Below are 14,015 nucleotides of genomic sequence, written 5' to 3'. Positions count from 1 at the left end.
TTCAGCTCCGCACGCATGATGAAAAGTTGGCAGCACTGTTGAGTTTCCCCCTGGACACATCGCACTCTTAAGAGCTGGAGAAAGGACAATAGTCTTCGGATACTCTCGCCTTGCATGGTTCTACAGTGAGTGTCTTGAGAGAAGGAGTTAGACTTGAGATTGAGCTTGATAAGGGAATTAGTTGAGCTATAGAACATGGCTTAAGGAGGCCTTGGGGTAGGCTGATACTCCAAAGAGCAGTAGAGATCATAATCTTCATCAAATAATACTGTAAAGCTCACTATGACCCAGATAAAGGGCCTGCTTGCAACCCCTCTCTCTCTCTCCTTTCTTCTCAGGAGTTTACCCAGTGGAGGAAGGTGAGGGGAAGATGCTGTTTAGAGGAGTGAGAAACTTGAGGGTTTGAATTGTGAAACAAAATATAATCAGCAGGTCAGGGCGTTTGAAAGTTTTGTGGGGAAGCAAGAAGAACTGGGTCAGACAATGCCGGAGAGCATTTCTGTCACCATAGCATCTTCTCCTAGCAGCTGCTGCCCCCAGCAGCCCTGCCAAAAAGCCTGTTTTCTCTGACCTCCTTTTACCTCTCACCCTCCTTGTGAAAAAACACTGGTTGAAAGCCTTGCCTAAGAGGAATACTGGACTTTTCCCGGAAACAACGTCCTAGTCTTTTTATCTGAGAAAATACTGAGTCAGCAGATCTTTGTGTACTTTCATGGCCTGTTTCTCCTTATACTGGAAAAAAAGACTGATGTGTAAGAAAAGATCTTCTTTGCAATTTATCTCAATCTACAGGGAAAAGCGAGCCCTCTGCCTAACATCCTAATCTGGAGAGGGCTGTTAGAGTGATTTGTTTTGTATTTTGACATCAACGGGTACTTTCCTTTGGTTTTAGTATTCTGATAGTTCTGAAAAGAATTGTTTTGAAGGAGGCATTCGAAGTCAAGGTGAAAGGGGAGTGGACAGCATTTATGGATGTCAGGTGGAATGGTAGTGAGCAATGTTTATGCCAGATGAACAGCAGAGATTGATGAGGACAGGCTGGCATAGTCAAGTTTATGGTGCTCATAATAAATTGCCACTTTTTGCTGGATGTGTATACTAATTTTTGGCTCAGTTGGAGATATGGATTGGCATTCAGTTCGGTGCTGTTCCATGGACATCCTTTAATCTGTTTAGAGAGCTTTTTTCCCCATTTGTATTCTTAGCTAGAGTATGGAAATTGCTTTTCAAGGCAGACCTATGTATGCTCATTTTTTTTCTGAATAAATTGTGTTGTGGGGGATTAGTGCAGTGTTCTGCACACAGTAAGCACTCAATAAATACAGTTGATTGATTAGTAGTAGAAGTGAAACACTTGATAAAACTTTTAGATAATGCAAGTCCATAACAGGGAAGTATCATTTATTAGTAAACGTACGTTTAGGATTTCAGTTGCGGTATAACACACCTACACAGGCACAGATACAAATTTCACTAGCTGTTTACCTTGCTTTCCTCCTCTTCCCTGTTGTCACTATATCCCCTCTCCCCTGCCATTGCTGCTGTTTCTGTCCACCATTCCTCTCCCATTTACTGCTGCTTTTTATTTTGTTACCTGGTATATCTTGTGCTAATTAAATGCCGTTTCCGGGTTTACTTTTCAAATCCCATTTCTATATAATCCTATTTCTTAGAACCCATAGTGACCTGACCTAAGTGTCACTTTGTCTTCACAAGAGTTCTTGGATTGGCCTACTTAAGATTTTGTTATCCTTTTTGACTTTCTGCTACGCTAGTATAATATGCTCCTGAATTTGCAGAATGGAAGTTTTGAAGAATAGCTAGCTTTCTTGTACTGCTGTGCACCTTAGGTTTGCCTTTCATTGGGTCCTTCCTAGTAGTGCCATCAGCATATTAAAAATTGCTTTCTTAGCAATAATCATTCTTTTTCTTGCTGACTTCCCCTTTCCTTAAGTTCTTAAGTAAGATTATACTGTTCCCACCGGGATAGCCATCCATTTGTATATCCCCATCCAGTTCTTCCCTGTTATCTGCCCTGCTTGATTCTATACCAGGCCATTATCCCAAATGCAGTTTAAAAATAGGCAACCATCTGACCTGTTGCATTGCTTTTCCATCAGAAACGTGAGTAGTTGATCTTAACCCAGAGTCTCTTCGGAGTTGACCAAAGACACCATCTACATTGTCTTCCATTTGATTCCACCCCAATTATTTTTACTTTTATTTTAACCCTGAAGGCTTCCTCCTCTTTCTAGGGCCTTTGAGCGTAGATAGCTGTCACTGATCTATAGGACTATACTATCTCCCCTTTTTTCTGCCTTCCTTTCCTGAACCGTAACCTCCTAGTTCAGTACTCCAATCAGGAGTGCTGTCTCTTCAAGTATATTATTCCAAGTACTTCAGCCGTGTGCTCCTGAGTTGAGTCCTCCTTCCTCTGGGTTATTTTTCATGCTCTTTGCATTTCAAGTAGCACCCAACATTTCAAGTATCTATGGGCTGCCCCTCTTTGTTTTCCACTTTGTAACCCAAGTCATCAATGTGAGAATTTTCCAAGTCTTTTCTAGTCCTATCTCCAAGGTTAATGTAAATTTCAGTTCATATTTGACTCGGTAGCTTCTCCTTCTCCAAACTTAGTTTAAAATAATCCTCCTTAGGTCGGCTCCCAAATATTCTCGTTCATACGGAGGGATTTCTTCGCAGCTCAGGAGTCCCTTTTCTCCAAAAGATTCTCAGTCTGTCATGCAGACACGTTTTCATCCCCAACTTGCGTGTGTCCCTGCAGAAGCCTCCTTCACCCATTACTGCAGATATGCAGAAGCAGCGTGGCTAAATGGAAAGAGCCTGGGCTTTGGAGTCAGAGGTCATGGGTTCAAATTCCGGCGCTCCACCAATTGTCAGCTGTGTGACTTTGGGCAAGTCACTTCTGTGGGGCTCAGTTACCTCATCTGTAAAATGGGGATTAAGACTGTGAGCCCCCCGTGGGACAACCTGATCACTGTGTAACCTCCCCAGCACGTAGAACAGTGCTCTGCCCATAGTAAGACTTAATAAATGCCATTATTATTATTATTATATTTGCAGGAACGCCTTTGGAGTCTGCACTTGTTTTCCTTCTTACTTCTGAAGTTCTTTAGTTCTTTTAACCTTCACGTGAGACTGGGCAATATTCTGAGTTTGCAAATGAGTGAGTAATCAGGAACCAGAGTGCAGAGGACAGTGAGCTGGGTGAAATCTTCAATTCCTTTGGGGTGACTCAGCTGGGCCCTTGACAGGTAACACGTTTTCTGGGATGTGACACAACCACCCCACCTATGAGAATCGCAGACAACCAGCACCTTCCTTTCCTTCCTGGGCACCAAAGTCCCAGTCTTCTTCGTCCTGCCCCTCCTGAGAGGATATCCTCTTCCTCCTGAAAGGCCAGAATGGCAGTCAAGTCCCTGGTTGTAGTGGTACCAGAATAGGCAGGAATCCTGGGTGCTGTCAGTAAGAGTCACCAGTCACCCACTCCGTAGGGGCAGTTCTTCCTCCTCCTCTTGTGAACCTTTGAGCCCTCCCAAAGCATCATCAATCGTATTTATTGAGCGCTTACTATGTGCAGAGCGCTGTACTAAGCGCTTGGGAAGTACAAATTGGCAACATATAGGGACAGTCCCTACCCAACAGTGGGCTCACAGTCTAAAAAGCATCCAGTTGATGAGTTGAGAAGCAGTGCGGCTTAGTGGAAAGAGCCTGGGCTTGGAAGTCAGAGGTCACGGGTTCTGATCCCAGCCCCGCCACTTGTCAGCTGTGTGACTTGGGGCCAGTCGCTTCGCTTCTCTGGGCCTCAGGTACCTCATCTGTAAAATGGGGATGAAGACTGTGAGCCCCACGTGGGACAACCTGATTACTTTGTATCTACCCCAGTGCTTAGAATAGTGCTTGGCACATAGTAAGTGCTTAACAAATACCAACATTATTATTATTATGAAATTTGCATCTTCGTGGAGGCTGCACAGATAACCGATCTTCCTCTGGAGCTGTAACATCTGCTTCTGGAGCATAAAAGCCAAGCACCTCATGCAGATTTATCATCCTTCACCGGCCTCTGCGGGGATCAGTGCTTCACATTCCTGGGAGCATCCAAGAGCCAGGCACCCATCTTGGATGCAAGCACAAGAGGCTGTAAGCAGGTGGTCTTGGCCCCGTGATCATTAACTGTCTATTCTTTGGGGACCTAAGCTTTTTAATCTATCATTTCGTCTCCTTTCTGTGTGGCTCTTCAGCTGCTCCAAGCGGTTCCAAACAAACTCTAGTCTCATATTATTCTCCCTGTTGAAACATTTAAAGGAAAAGGAATCAAAACTATAGACCTATCCCGTGATACAGCTGGGTGTGGTGGTGTGATGAGGGCACATTTTTCTCTGAGCCTATGTGTTGTAAATCAGGACCTGTTCCAGTACCACTGGAAAAATAATGTAATATTCCTCTACATGCTATATGCTGTTGCATTATTTTGTAAATACCACAAAATAGAGCTTTATTAAACTAAATCACTGTAATAAACTATTTTAAATGAATGTATTGTAATATGATTGAGTCTCTGCAAGTGATTGCAGAAGTAGAAGTTAGTTTTGGAGCCTGTGGTAGCAGTATTTCAATGGTAGTGGAAGAATTTGTCCAACTTAGGTTGACTAGCAGCTCTCTTTTCTTACTGAAGCACTTCAAAACAGGCAAACTGCATGTGAACACCTCTGCGTATCTTTAGGAGGAACAGCAGAAGGAACAGTATGACCTCGTGGAAAGAGCAGCAGTCTGGGAGTCAGAGGACCTGAGTTCTAATCCCCGCTCTGCCACTTAACTGCTGTGTGACCGTGGCTAGTCACCTCACTTCTCTGTGCCTCAGTTCCCTCATCTGCAAAATGGAGATTCAATATCCGTTCTCCCTCTGTGAGCCCCATGTGGGACCTGATTGCCTTGTCTCTACCTCAGTGCTTAGTCTATTGCTTGGTTTATAATAAGCGCTTCACAAATACCACAATTATTTGAACTTCTGGCTTCTAGGGTTCTGGGGTCTTCTTCCATCAAATTTATAAATTCATCCACTTGAAAATGATGCAAGAACTTTTAATCCCACAAATTTATCTGGTGGTGGAGGAACCACAACTATTTCTTCTATTATGGCATCTTGCAGTGATGCCCTCTAGATTGCACCATCCATTTCTAAACTAGGGAGCTGCCTCCCTTGTTTAACAGTGTTCCTTTTTGAGAACGCTTGAAATTTGTCAGCTTTAGTATGCCTGTGAATTGTTGTGCATCTGGAATAAGTCAAATTATACCTCAAAATAAATTTTGTGTCATAGAAAATGCGTAGGCCTCGTTCGGTTCTGAAAACATACATGTTGTCACTTGTCACTGTGGTTTGTCTTAATGTCATAGTTCAGAGGGGCCTAGTGGAAAGAGCTTGGGCCAGGGAGTGAGAGGACCTGGGTTCAAAATCTGACTCCACCGTGTGTCTGCTATGTGACCCTGAGCAAGTCCCTTAACTTTTCTGTGCCTCAATTCCCTCATCTGTTAAAATGTGGATTCAAAACTGGTTCTCCCTCCCCCTTGGCATAGTGAACATAGAACAGCCTGGGAGTCAGAAGGCCATGGCTTCTAATCCCAGCTCCATCATTTGTGTGCTGTGTGACCTCGGGCAAGTCACTTCACTTCCCTGGGCCTCAGTTACCTCATCTGTAAAATGGGGATTGAGACTGGGAGTCCCCATAGGACAGGGACTTTGTCCAACCCGATTTGCTTGTATCCACCCCAGCGCTTAGTACAGTGCGTGGCACATAGTAAGCGCTTAACACAAACTACAATTATTATTATTATTACTGTGTGGTACTGGAACTGTATCCTATATTGTATCCATCCCAGTGCTTGGCACATATCGCTTAACGAGTACAGCAGTTAGTGTCCCTCAGATTGAAACTCTCCACTCCCCCCCACCCCTACCCAACCCCCACGCATCTTCCTTTGCCTCCCAGCACCCCTCAAACCTGCCATTTCCTCCCCATCTTCACTCCTTCGATCAGTAGAATTTACTGAATGCTTACTGTGTGCACAGCACTGTAGTAAGCGCTTGGGAGAACAAAATACAACTGAGTTGGTAGACATGAAAATCCCTCCTTCTTCCAAATAATTCTCATTATCTCCAGTCACGTCATCCAAACAACCACCCTCACCACTTATGTAATTATACCAATCCTTACCATTTGGGTGTGTACACACTGTCAGTTATTCTGTTATTCATCTGGACTTCTTTGCACCACTACCAGTCCTGTTCCTATTCTTTCGAGCTACTTAGCAAAGGCATTGAAAACACACCATTCTAGTATCTTGTTATTTTAAACAGCTGAATTAATACTTAACTATTCCTCCTAATCTGAGTAGTAGAGGGTATAATGAGTAAGGAGTCCATATCAACTCTAATTCCGCACTTTTTAATCAGTAGAGGAAAATATATGCTTTAAATATACCCAAGACTCTGACAGCCTCCAGAGTAATGCACCGTACCGTTTTGGGACAGAGCAGTATGAAATTAAGCCATAATCACTCTCTTGATTTTTATACCGTGAAAACTTTGTAAAGATCTATTTTCTTTTCTGTACAGAAAATGCATGGACTGAAGAGATGACTTCAATTCCTGCAGAGGCCTAGAACTGCCTATTGAACAGCTGTCCTGATCAGGCAATATACGAATGGCCCAAGGAAGCCACCAAATTGATTTTCAGGTTTTACATGACCTGCGACAGAAGTTTCCTGAGGTACCTGAAGTTGTTGTATCCAGATGCATGTTACAGGTCAGTATTTCTTGCCTGCTGAATTTGAAGATCTAGGATAGTGCTAGAAAAGATAAACCCAAGCATTAGCCATTGGTTAATGGTTAATGGTTACCCAGCATACAAAATAGGAAGTGCTTCATAAAACTGGGGGGGAAAAGTGGTAAAGTTTTGGCATTTTCACAACTTCTAAACATGCACATACAGTCACACCTTTTCATTTGCTCATCTCTTCCACCAGACACCGTTTTCTACAGGAGATGATGTGAATTTGAGAATTTTAATTCCAACCTGATTGAATAATGACAGATAATCTTAATAAAAGGAAATACGTCTATCATTTTGAGATGGTAAATATTTAAGTTAGGAGAGGGAGTCTAACTCTTTAAAGACACCCCAGAACCTGTGGATGTGGTATTCAAGACAGTTTATTTAACCCCAAGTTTTTTCCTGCTAGACGAAGAAATGATGATCCATTAATGTTTGAGTATATCTTTGGTTTCACAAAGTGCTAGACCTCTGGCATGTACATCCTTAAAAACCAGTCCTGTAATTTTAGATCAGAAACCATTTACGTTGTGAGCTGACCAGTAATCTTTTTTCCACTATTATGTGTTTATTGCCAGGTTCTTACTTAAAGCCAATTTAAGGGTCTGCTTGACCCAAGGCAGTGGGCATCACGAGCTCCTCTGGCCACAAAGGTCATGCCAGAGTGTTTTTTGTTTTGTCTTATTTTTAATATGGTATTTGTAAGAATGTCCCAGGCATTATACTAAGTGCTGTGGAAAATACAAGATAATCAAGTGAGCAACGTGGGGCTCACAGTTGAAGTTGGAGGAAGCAGTATTTAATCTCCATTGTACAGATGAGATAGTCAGTTGTATTTGAGTACTTACTATATACAGAGCACTGCACTAAGCACTTGGGAGAGTACAATATAACAATATATATATATAACGAGCTTACAATCTAGAGGCAGACACAAATTAACATGAGTAAATAAGTAATTTATAAGATATAATTTAAAGATATGCACGTAAGTGTTGTGGGGTTGGGGGTGGGGTGAATGTCAAGTGTCCAAAGGTTACAGATTGCAGTGCATAGACGATGCAGAAGGGATAGCGAGTCAGCCTGGAAAAACAGGGCTTAGTTGGGGAAAGGCTCTTGGAGGAGATGTGACCTTAGTAATGCTTTGAAGGTGGAGGGAATGGTGGCCGGGTGTATATGGACAGGGAGGTGATGAGATAGATGAGATCAGAGCCCGGTGAGTAAACTGGCCCTAGAGGAGTGGAGTGTGCGGGCTGGGCTGTAGTAGGAGATCAGTGAGGTGAGGTAGGGTGGAGCAAACTCTTAAGAGAGTGCTCTTAAAGCCAGTGGTAAGGAGTTTCTGTTTTATGCGGAGGTGGATGGGCAGCAGTTGGATGTTCTGAAGTGTGGGGAGACATGAACTGAATGTTTTTGTTGCTATACGATTTGTTTAACAGATCGAAGTATGAATTGGAGTGGAGAGAGACAAGAGTCTTGGGAGGTCAGCAAGGAGGCAGATCCAGTAATCAGGATGGGTTAGGATAAGTGCTTGGGTCAGCATGGCATCATCATCATCATCAATCGTATTTATTGAGCGCTTACTATGTGCAGAGCACTGTACTAAGCGCTTGGGAAGTACAAATTGGCAACATATAGAGACAGTCCCTACCCAGCAGTGGGCTCACAGTCTAAAAGGGGGAGACAGAGAACAAAACCAAGCATACTAACAAAAAAAATAGAATAGATACGTACAAGTAAAATAAATAAATAAATAGAGTAATAAATATGTACAAACATATATATATATATATATACAGGTGCTGTGGGGAAGGGAAGGAGGTAAGAAGGGGGGGATGGAGAGGGGGACGAGGCAGCAGTTTGGATGGAGAGAAAAGGGCTGATTTTAGCAATAGCTGAAGCACTGAAGGTCACCGAAGCAGGGGGAAGTTAAGTGACTTGCCCAAGTTTCGAGCAGACAAGTATTGGAGCATGAGGTAAAAAGATTGTTGTAGTACTTCAGGTGAATAATGATTGAAGTCGGGGATTGTGCAATAGAGCATGGGGTAGACAAACCACTCCCATTTCCCCCTAGATTTAAGATATCGAATAAGGTAAATGATTCTTTCTTTTAAAGGGCTGGTATGCCGTGGTTGATTCTCATTTCAGGACCCCAGGGGCTATGCACATTTCAAATTACATCCTTTCAGTTGGAATTGTCTGACAACATTCTCTGTTGTCATTATCAACAGAAAGCTCAGTTTTGTTTTCAATTGGTCAGTTGCAAGTCTCTCTCCCTCCTCTTTCCCCAGAGCTAGACTTGATAGCCCAAATGAGCTGTTTACACTACCACTTCTCCTAACTGACCCTTCATGCCTCTTTAATGAAATGGTAAATTTCAAGCAATCTTAATTAGCCTACTTCCACGCCCAGGCCCTGCTTGGGGCAGATGTCTGTAGAGGGTTTCATCTGTGGGGTCATTTGAAAACTGAGGTCTTTTCAGTCTGCATGTACACATTTTTTTTGGTAGGAGACATGGGAACTAAAAAGAGGGCAGGGGAATGGGGAAGGGAAATATATTCCCCGATATCTCCTTATGGAACCAAAACCGCTCAATAAATACAATTGATGATGATGATGATGTAGGACACATGTGTGGAAGTGAAGAAAGAAAAGCCTGGGGTAGAGTCAGCCCAACAGACAGGACTTTCCCATCACTATAGAGTGCACCACCATCCTACCTGTCTCCCAAGCCCATAACTTTGGGGTTATCCTCGACTCATCTCTCTCATTCAGCCCACATATTCAGTGTCACTAAATCCTGTTAGTTCAACCTTCACATTGCTAAAATCTTCCCTGTCCTCTCCATCCAAATTGTTACCATGTTAATTCAAGTACTCTATCAGCCCACCTTGATTGCTTTATCAACGTCCTTGTTGACCTCCCTTCCTCCTTTCTCTCTCCACTTCACTCATTTGCTGGATCATTTATCTGTAAAAATGGTCAGTCCATGTTTCCCCACTTCTCGAGAACCTCCAGCGACTTCCCATCCACTGCCGCATCAAAATGAAACTCCTTACCATCGGCTTATAAAAGACTCAATCACCTTGGCCCTGCCTACCTTACATCATTGCTCTCCTATTACAACACAGCCTGCACACTTCATTCCTCTTAAGCCAACCGACTCATTGTACCTCGATCTAGTCTATCACACTGCCAAACTCTCTCCCACATCCTGCTCTTGTCCTGGAACATCCTCCCTCTTTGTGTCTGATGGACGATCGTTCTTCCCACCTTGAAGGCACATCTCCTCCAAGAGGTTTTCCCTGACTAAGCCCTCATTTTCTCTTCTCCCACTCCCTTCTGCATCAACCTTGCACTTGGATTTGCTCCCTTTATTCACCACTCCCTCAGCCCTCCAGCACTTGCTTTAATTCTGTTTATTCTGACGATTTTGACACCTGTCTACATGTTTTGTTTCGTTGTTGGGTAGGGACCGTCTCTGTATATTGCCGACTTGTACTTCCCAAGAGCTTAGTACAGTGCTCTGCACACAGTAAGCGCTCAATAAATACGATTGAATGAATGAATGGAGCAGAGATTAGAACGCGGGTCCTCTGACTTTCCATGAAGCTCATAGTGTTTGTTTGCTCTTCTTTCACTGGCACCTTCTAGAGTTATTTCTTGGTGGGTGAGGTAGCATGCCTGCCCCAAAATCAGCTTGGTGTCGGTGGTAACAGCACACTGGCACCTGAAACTTGCATAGCTTCTGTTCATTCATTCATTCAATTCATTCAGTCGTATTTATTGAGCGCTTACTGTGTGCAGAGCACTGTACTTGGGAAGTACAAGTTGGCAGCATATAGAGACGGTCCCTACCCAGCAGCGAGCTCACAGTCTAGAAGGGGGAGACAGACAACACAACAAAACATACTAACAAAATAAAATAAATAGAATAAACATGTACAAATAAAATAGAGTAATAAATGCGTACAAACATATATACATATATACAGGTGCTGTGGGGAGGGGAAGGAGGTAAGGCAGGGGGGATGGGGAGGGGAGGAAGGGGAGAGGAAAGGGGGGCTCAGTCTGGGAAGGCCTCCTGGAGGAGGTGAGCTCTCGGTAGGGCTTTGAAGGGAGGAAGAGAGCTAGCTTGGCGGATGTGCGGAGGGAGGGCATTCTGGGCCAGGGGGAGGACGTGGGCCGGGGGGTGAGAACGAGGCACTGTGAGGGGATTAGCGGCAGAGGAGCGGAAGGTGTGGGCTGGGCTGGAGAAGGAGAGAAGGGAGGTGAGGTGATGGACAGCCTTGAAGCCCAGGGTGAGGAGTTTTTGCCTGATGCATAGGTTGATTGGTAGCCACTGGAGATTTTTGAGGAGGTGGATAACATGCCCAGAGCGTTTCTGCACAAAGACGATCTGGGCACCGGCATGAGGTGTGGATTGAAGTGGGGAGAGACAGGAGGATGGGAGATCGGAGAGGAGGCTGATGCGGTAATCCAGTCGATCCAGCTTCTTCTGGATCTCTCCCCCGCCGCGGTGACTGCAATGAGTCGGGCCCAGCGGACCAGTGTGATTCGGTGTCACCCCTCTCTGCCTTTGTGTTGGTCGGCCACTTCGAGGAGACAGACAAGCCCTTCCTTTGCACCACCTCTCAGCTGCAGAGGAGACAGGGGAGGGAGGGAGTCACTGCTTGAAGGTTTTTGGTTGTTTTTTTAGGATCGTTGAGTGCCCTTGCCCTGTTTCTGACTCCTGGCTCTCTCCGCTCGTCCCGCTCGTGCCCGTTTAACATGTTGGTGGAGCAAGCCCTAGATACCTCAAGGGTTTGGAAGGGGTTGCAGCGGCAGAACTTTATCGGCGTCCAAGGATTGTTTCTTAACCGCAGTTCTCGGAATCGCTTGCTTTCAGCCTGTGATATTTCGGGACATCTCAGAATCTTAGTGGCCTCTGGCACCTCAGGACATCCCAGCTTTTCTCGAAAACTGATTTGTTAAGGGTACCTTACTTAAGGCGTTCCTTGAGGGCAAGAATGGTTGAGTCTATGCAACCCATCACTTGTTGGAGACAGGCGTCTTCCTTTGCACCTACCTCCTGGCTCTGCTCCAAACTGCGGATTATCGGTTCTGGCAGTTTTCCCAGTTTTTTACATTACTGAACACAACGAGTTCCAACCCTCGTAGCATCCTAATTAAGTTCTAACTTGGAGCAGTGGGTACAGTGTGTGTTTTTATTCTTAAACAAACTTGGATGCTCTGTAATGTCAATCAGTCGTGCTTACGGAGTACTTACTGTGTGCAGAGCACTGTACTAAGCACTTGGAAGAGTACAGAGGTAGCAGACTTAGCGTGGCTCAGTGGCAAGAGCCCAAGCTTGGGAGCTGGAGGTCATAGGTTCTAATCTCGGCTCTGCCACTTGACAACTGTGTGACCTTGGGCAAGTCACTTAACTTCTTTGGGCCTCAGTTACCTCATCTGGAAAATGGGGATGAAGACTGTGAGCCCCACGTGGGACAGCCTGATCACCTTGTATCCCCCCAGCGCTTAGAACAGTGTTTTTCACATAGTAAGCACTTAAAAAATGCCATCATCATCATTATTATTATTATTATCCCTGTCCATGAGGAGCTTACAGCCTAGAGGAGGGGAGGCAGGCATTAAAATAAATTTCCAACAGGAAAAATGGGAGAGAATAAAGCTAAGTATGTATATAAGTGCTGTGGGGCAGTGTCACTAGTGTGTAGAGTATTTTGTAATGAATGTCAAAGGCCCATTAATCTTAATTTTTAAAAAAGTTAACTGTGATTTAAAGCAGAGAGGTTTTTATAATTATATAGCTTTCCTTCACTTTCAGAAGTGATGCTTCTGACAGTGAAGTTTCCCAGGAGTTGAAAATGAAAAGCCCGGAGTTGAGGGTGGAGGACTGGCTATCGTTGATCTCATTTTGATAAAATTAAATCAGTGCACTAACTTTACAGTGCGTTAGTTACAGTATTGATCTTCTTTGGCATGGCTGAGTAAGTCTTTGTTGATCCTTGTAGTATCTTTTTTCATTTAACCCCATTGCATTTCTATCTCTAATTTACTCTGATTTCTTGGTTCATCGTAGAGTAAGGAACTATAGTCATCTATACAGTGGTGGTACATTGGGTTTGGAATTCATTCATTAATTTATTCATTCATTCAGTTATATTTATTGAGCGCTTACTGTGTTCCAGTAAGCAGCCGAGAAGCTGCGTGGCTCAGTGGAAAGAGCACGGGCTTTGGAGTCAGAGGTCATGGGTTCGAATCCCAGCTCCGCCAACTGTCAGCTGTGTGACTTTGGGCAAGTCACTTAACTTCTCTGTGCCTCAGTTCCCTCGTCTGTAAAATAGGGATGAAGACTGTGAGCCCCCCGTGGGACAACCTGATCACCTTGTAACCTCCCCAGTGCTTAGAACAGTGCTTTGCACATAGTAAGCGCTTAATAAATGCCATCATTATTATTATTATTATTGTTCAGCCTGTCCTCCAAGGCAAATTTCACATTTCCCCTTTAAAGCAGCCTTGTTCACACTGTCTTTTATTATAGTTTAATTTCATTAAAACATACCTCAAACTCGTTTCTTTGGGTAAAAGGTTTTTTTTTAGCAGTTCTCAGTTTTGTAAACTCACGTATTTGATCAGAGCAGAGAAACATCTGCTTATACTGTTAGCGTTCATATTAGTGAGCTTGCTACTATGTCTAAAATTCCCTAGGAATCCATTAATTAGCATTAGGTGCTGACTATTTTTCTTGGGGACTGTTCAGGGTTGAGCACGTGAAGAAGGTTGTTGTCGATCCTACCTATAAGCCATAATGAAAAAGGACAGTAATTATAATAGTAGTATTTGATAAGTATTTTAGTATGTGCAAAACAGCGTGATAAGTGCTAGAGTACACTCAATACAATCAGATCAGACCCGATTTTTGTCTTCAAGAGTCTGAGTAGGGGAGAGAGAACAGGTGTTTAATCTTCATTTTACAGATGTGGAAACTGAGGCACAGAGAAGTTAAGTGACTTGCCCAAGGTCACACAGCAGGCAAGTTGCAGAGCCGGATTAGAACCCGATTACCAGTTCTGTGCGCTTTCCACACGGCCACGCTGCTTCTCTAATGCTCTGTCCAGAAGCAGCAGCTTGTGACAGTGTCAGCTGCATGATAATAATAAT

The 14,015-nt window shown here is 43.9% G+C and overlaps 1 protein-coding gene across 3 annotated transcripts in view; it reads left to right on the top strand.

Moving 5' to 3' along the window:
- TAB2 (TGF-beta activated kinase 1 (MAP3K7) binding protein 2) overlaps window positions 1-14,015 on the top strand; it is a 93,841-nt gene that overhangs the window by 53,476 nt on the left and 26,350 nt on the right. For all 3 annotated transcript variants that reach the window (XM_038771890.1, XM_038771882.1, XM_038771872.1), the window contains exon 2: window positions 6,635-6,824. In XM_038771890.1, the coding sequence (XP_038627818.1) occupies window positions 6,812-6,824 (13 nt within the window). In that variant the 5' untranslated portion in view covers window positions 6,635-6,811. The remainder of the gene's footprint in view (window positions 1-6,634; window positions 6,825-14,015) is intronic.

The sequence above is a fragment of the Tachyglossus aculeatus genome, chromosome 2, assembly GCF_015852505.1.
Source record: "Tachyglossus aculeatus isolate mTacAcu1 chromosome 2, mTacAcu1.pri, whole genome shotgun sequence".
Lineage (NCBI taxonomy): Eukaryota > Metazoa > Chordata > Mammalia > Monotremata > Tachyglossidae > Tachyglossus > Tachyglossus aculeatus.
Note: the sequence above shows the minus strand (reverse complement) of the source record. Positions and strands in the feature narration are given on the sequence as shown.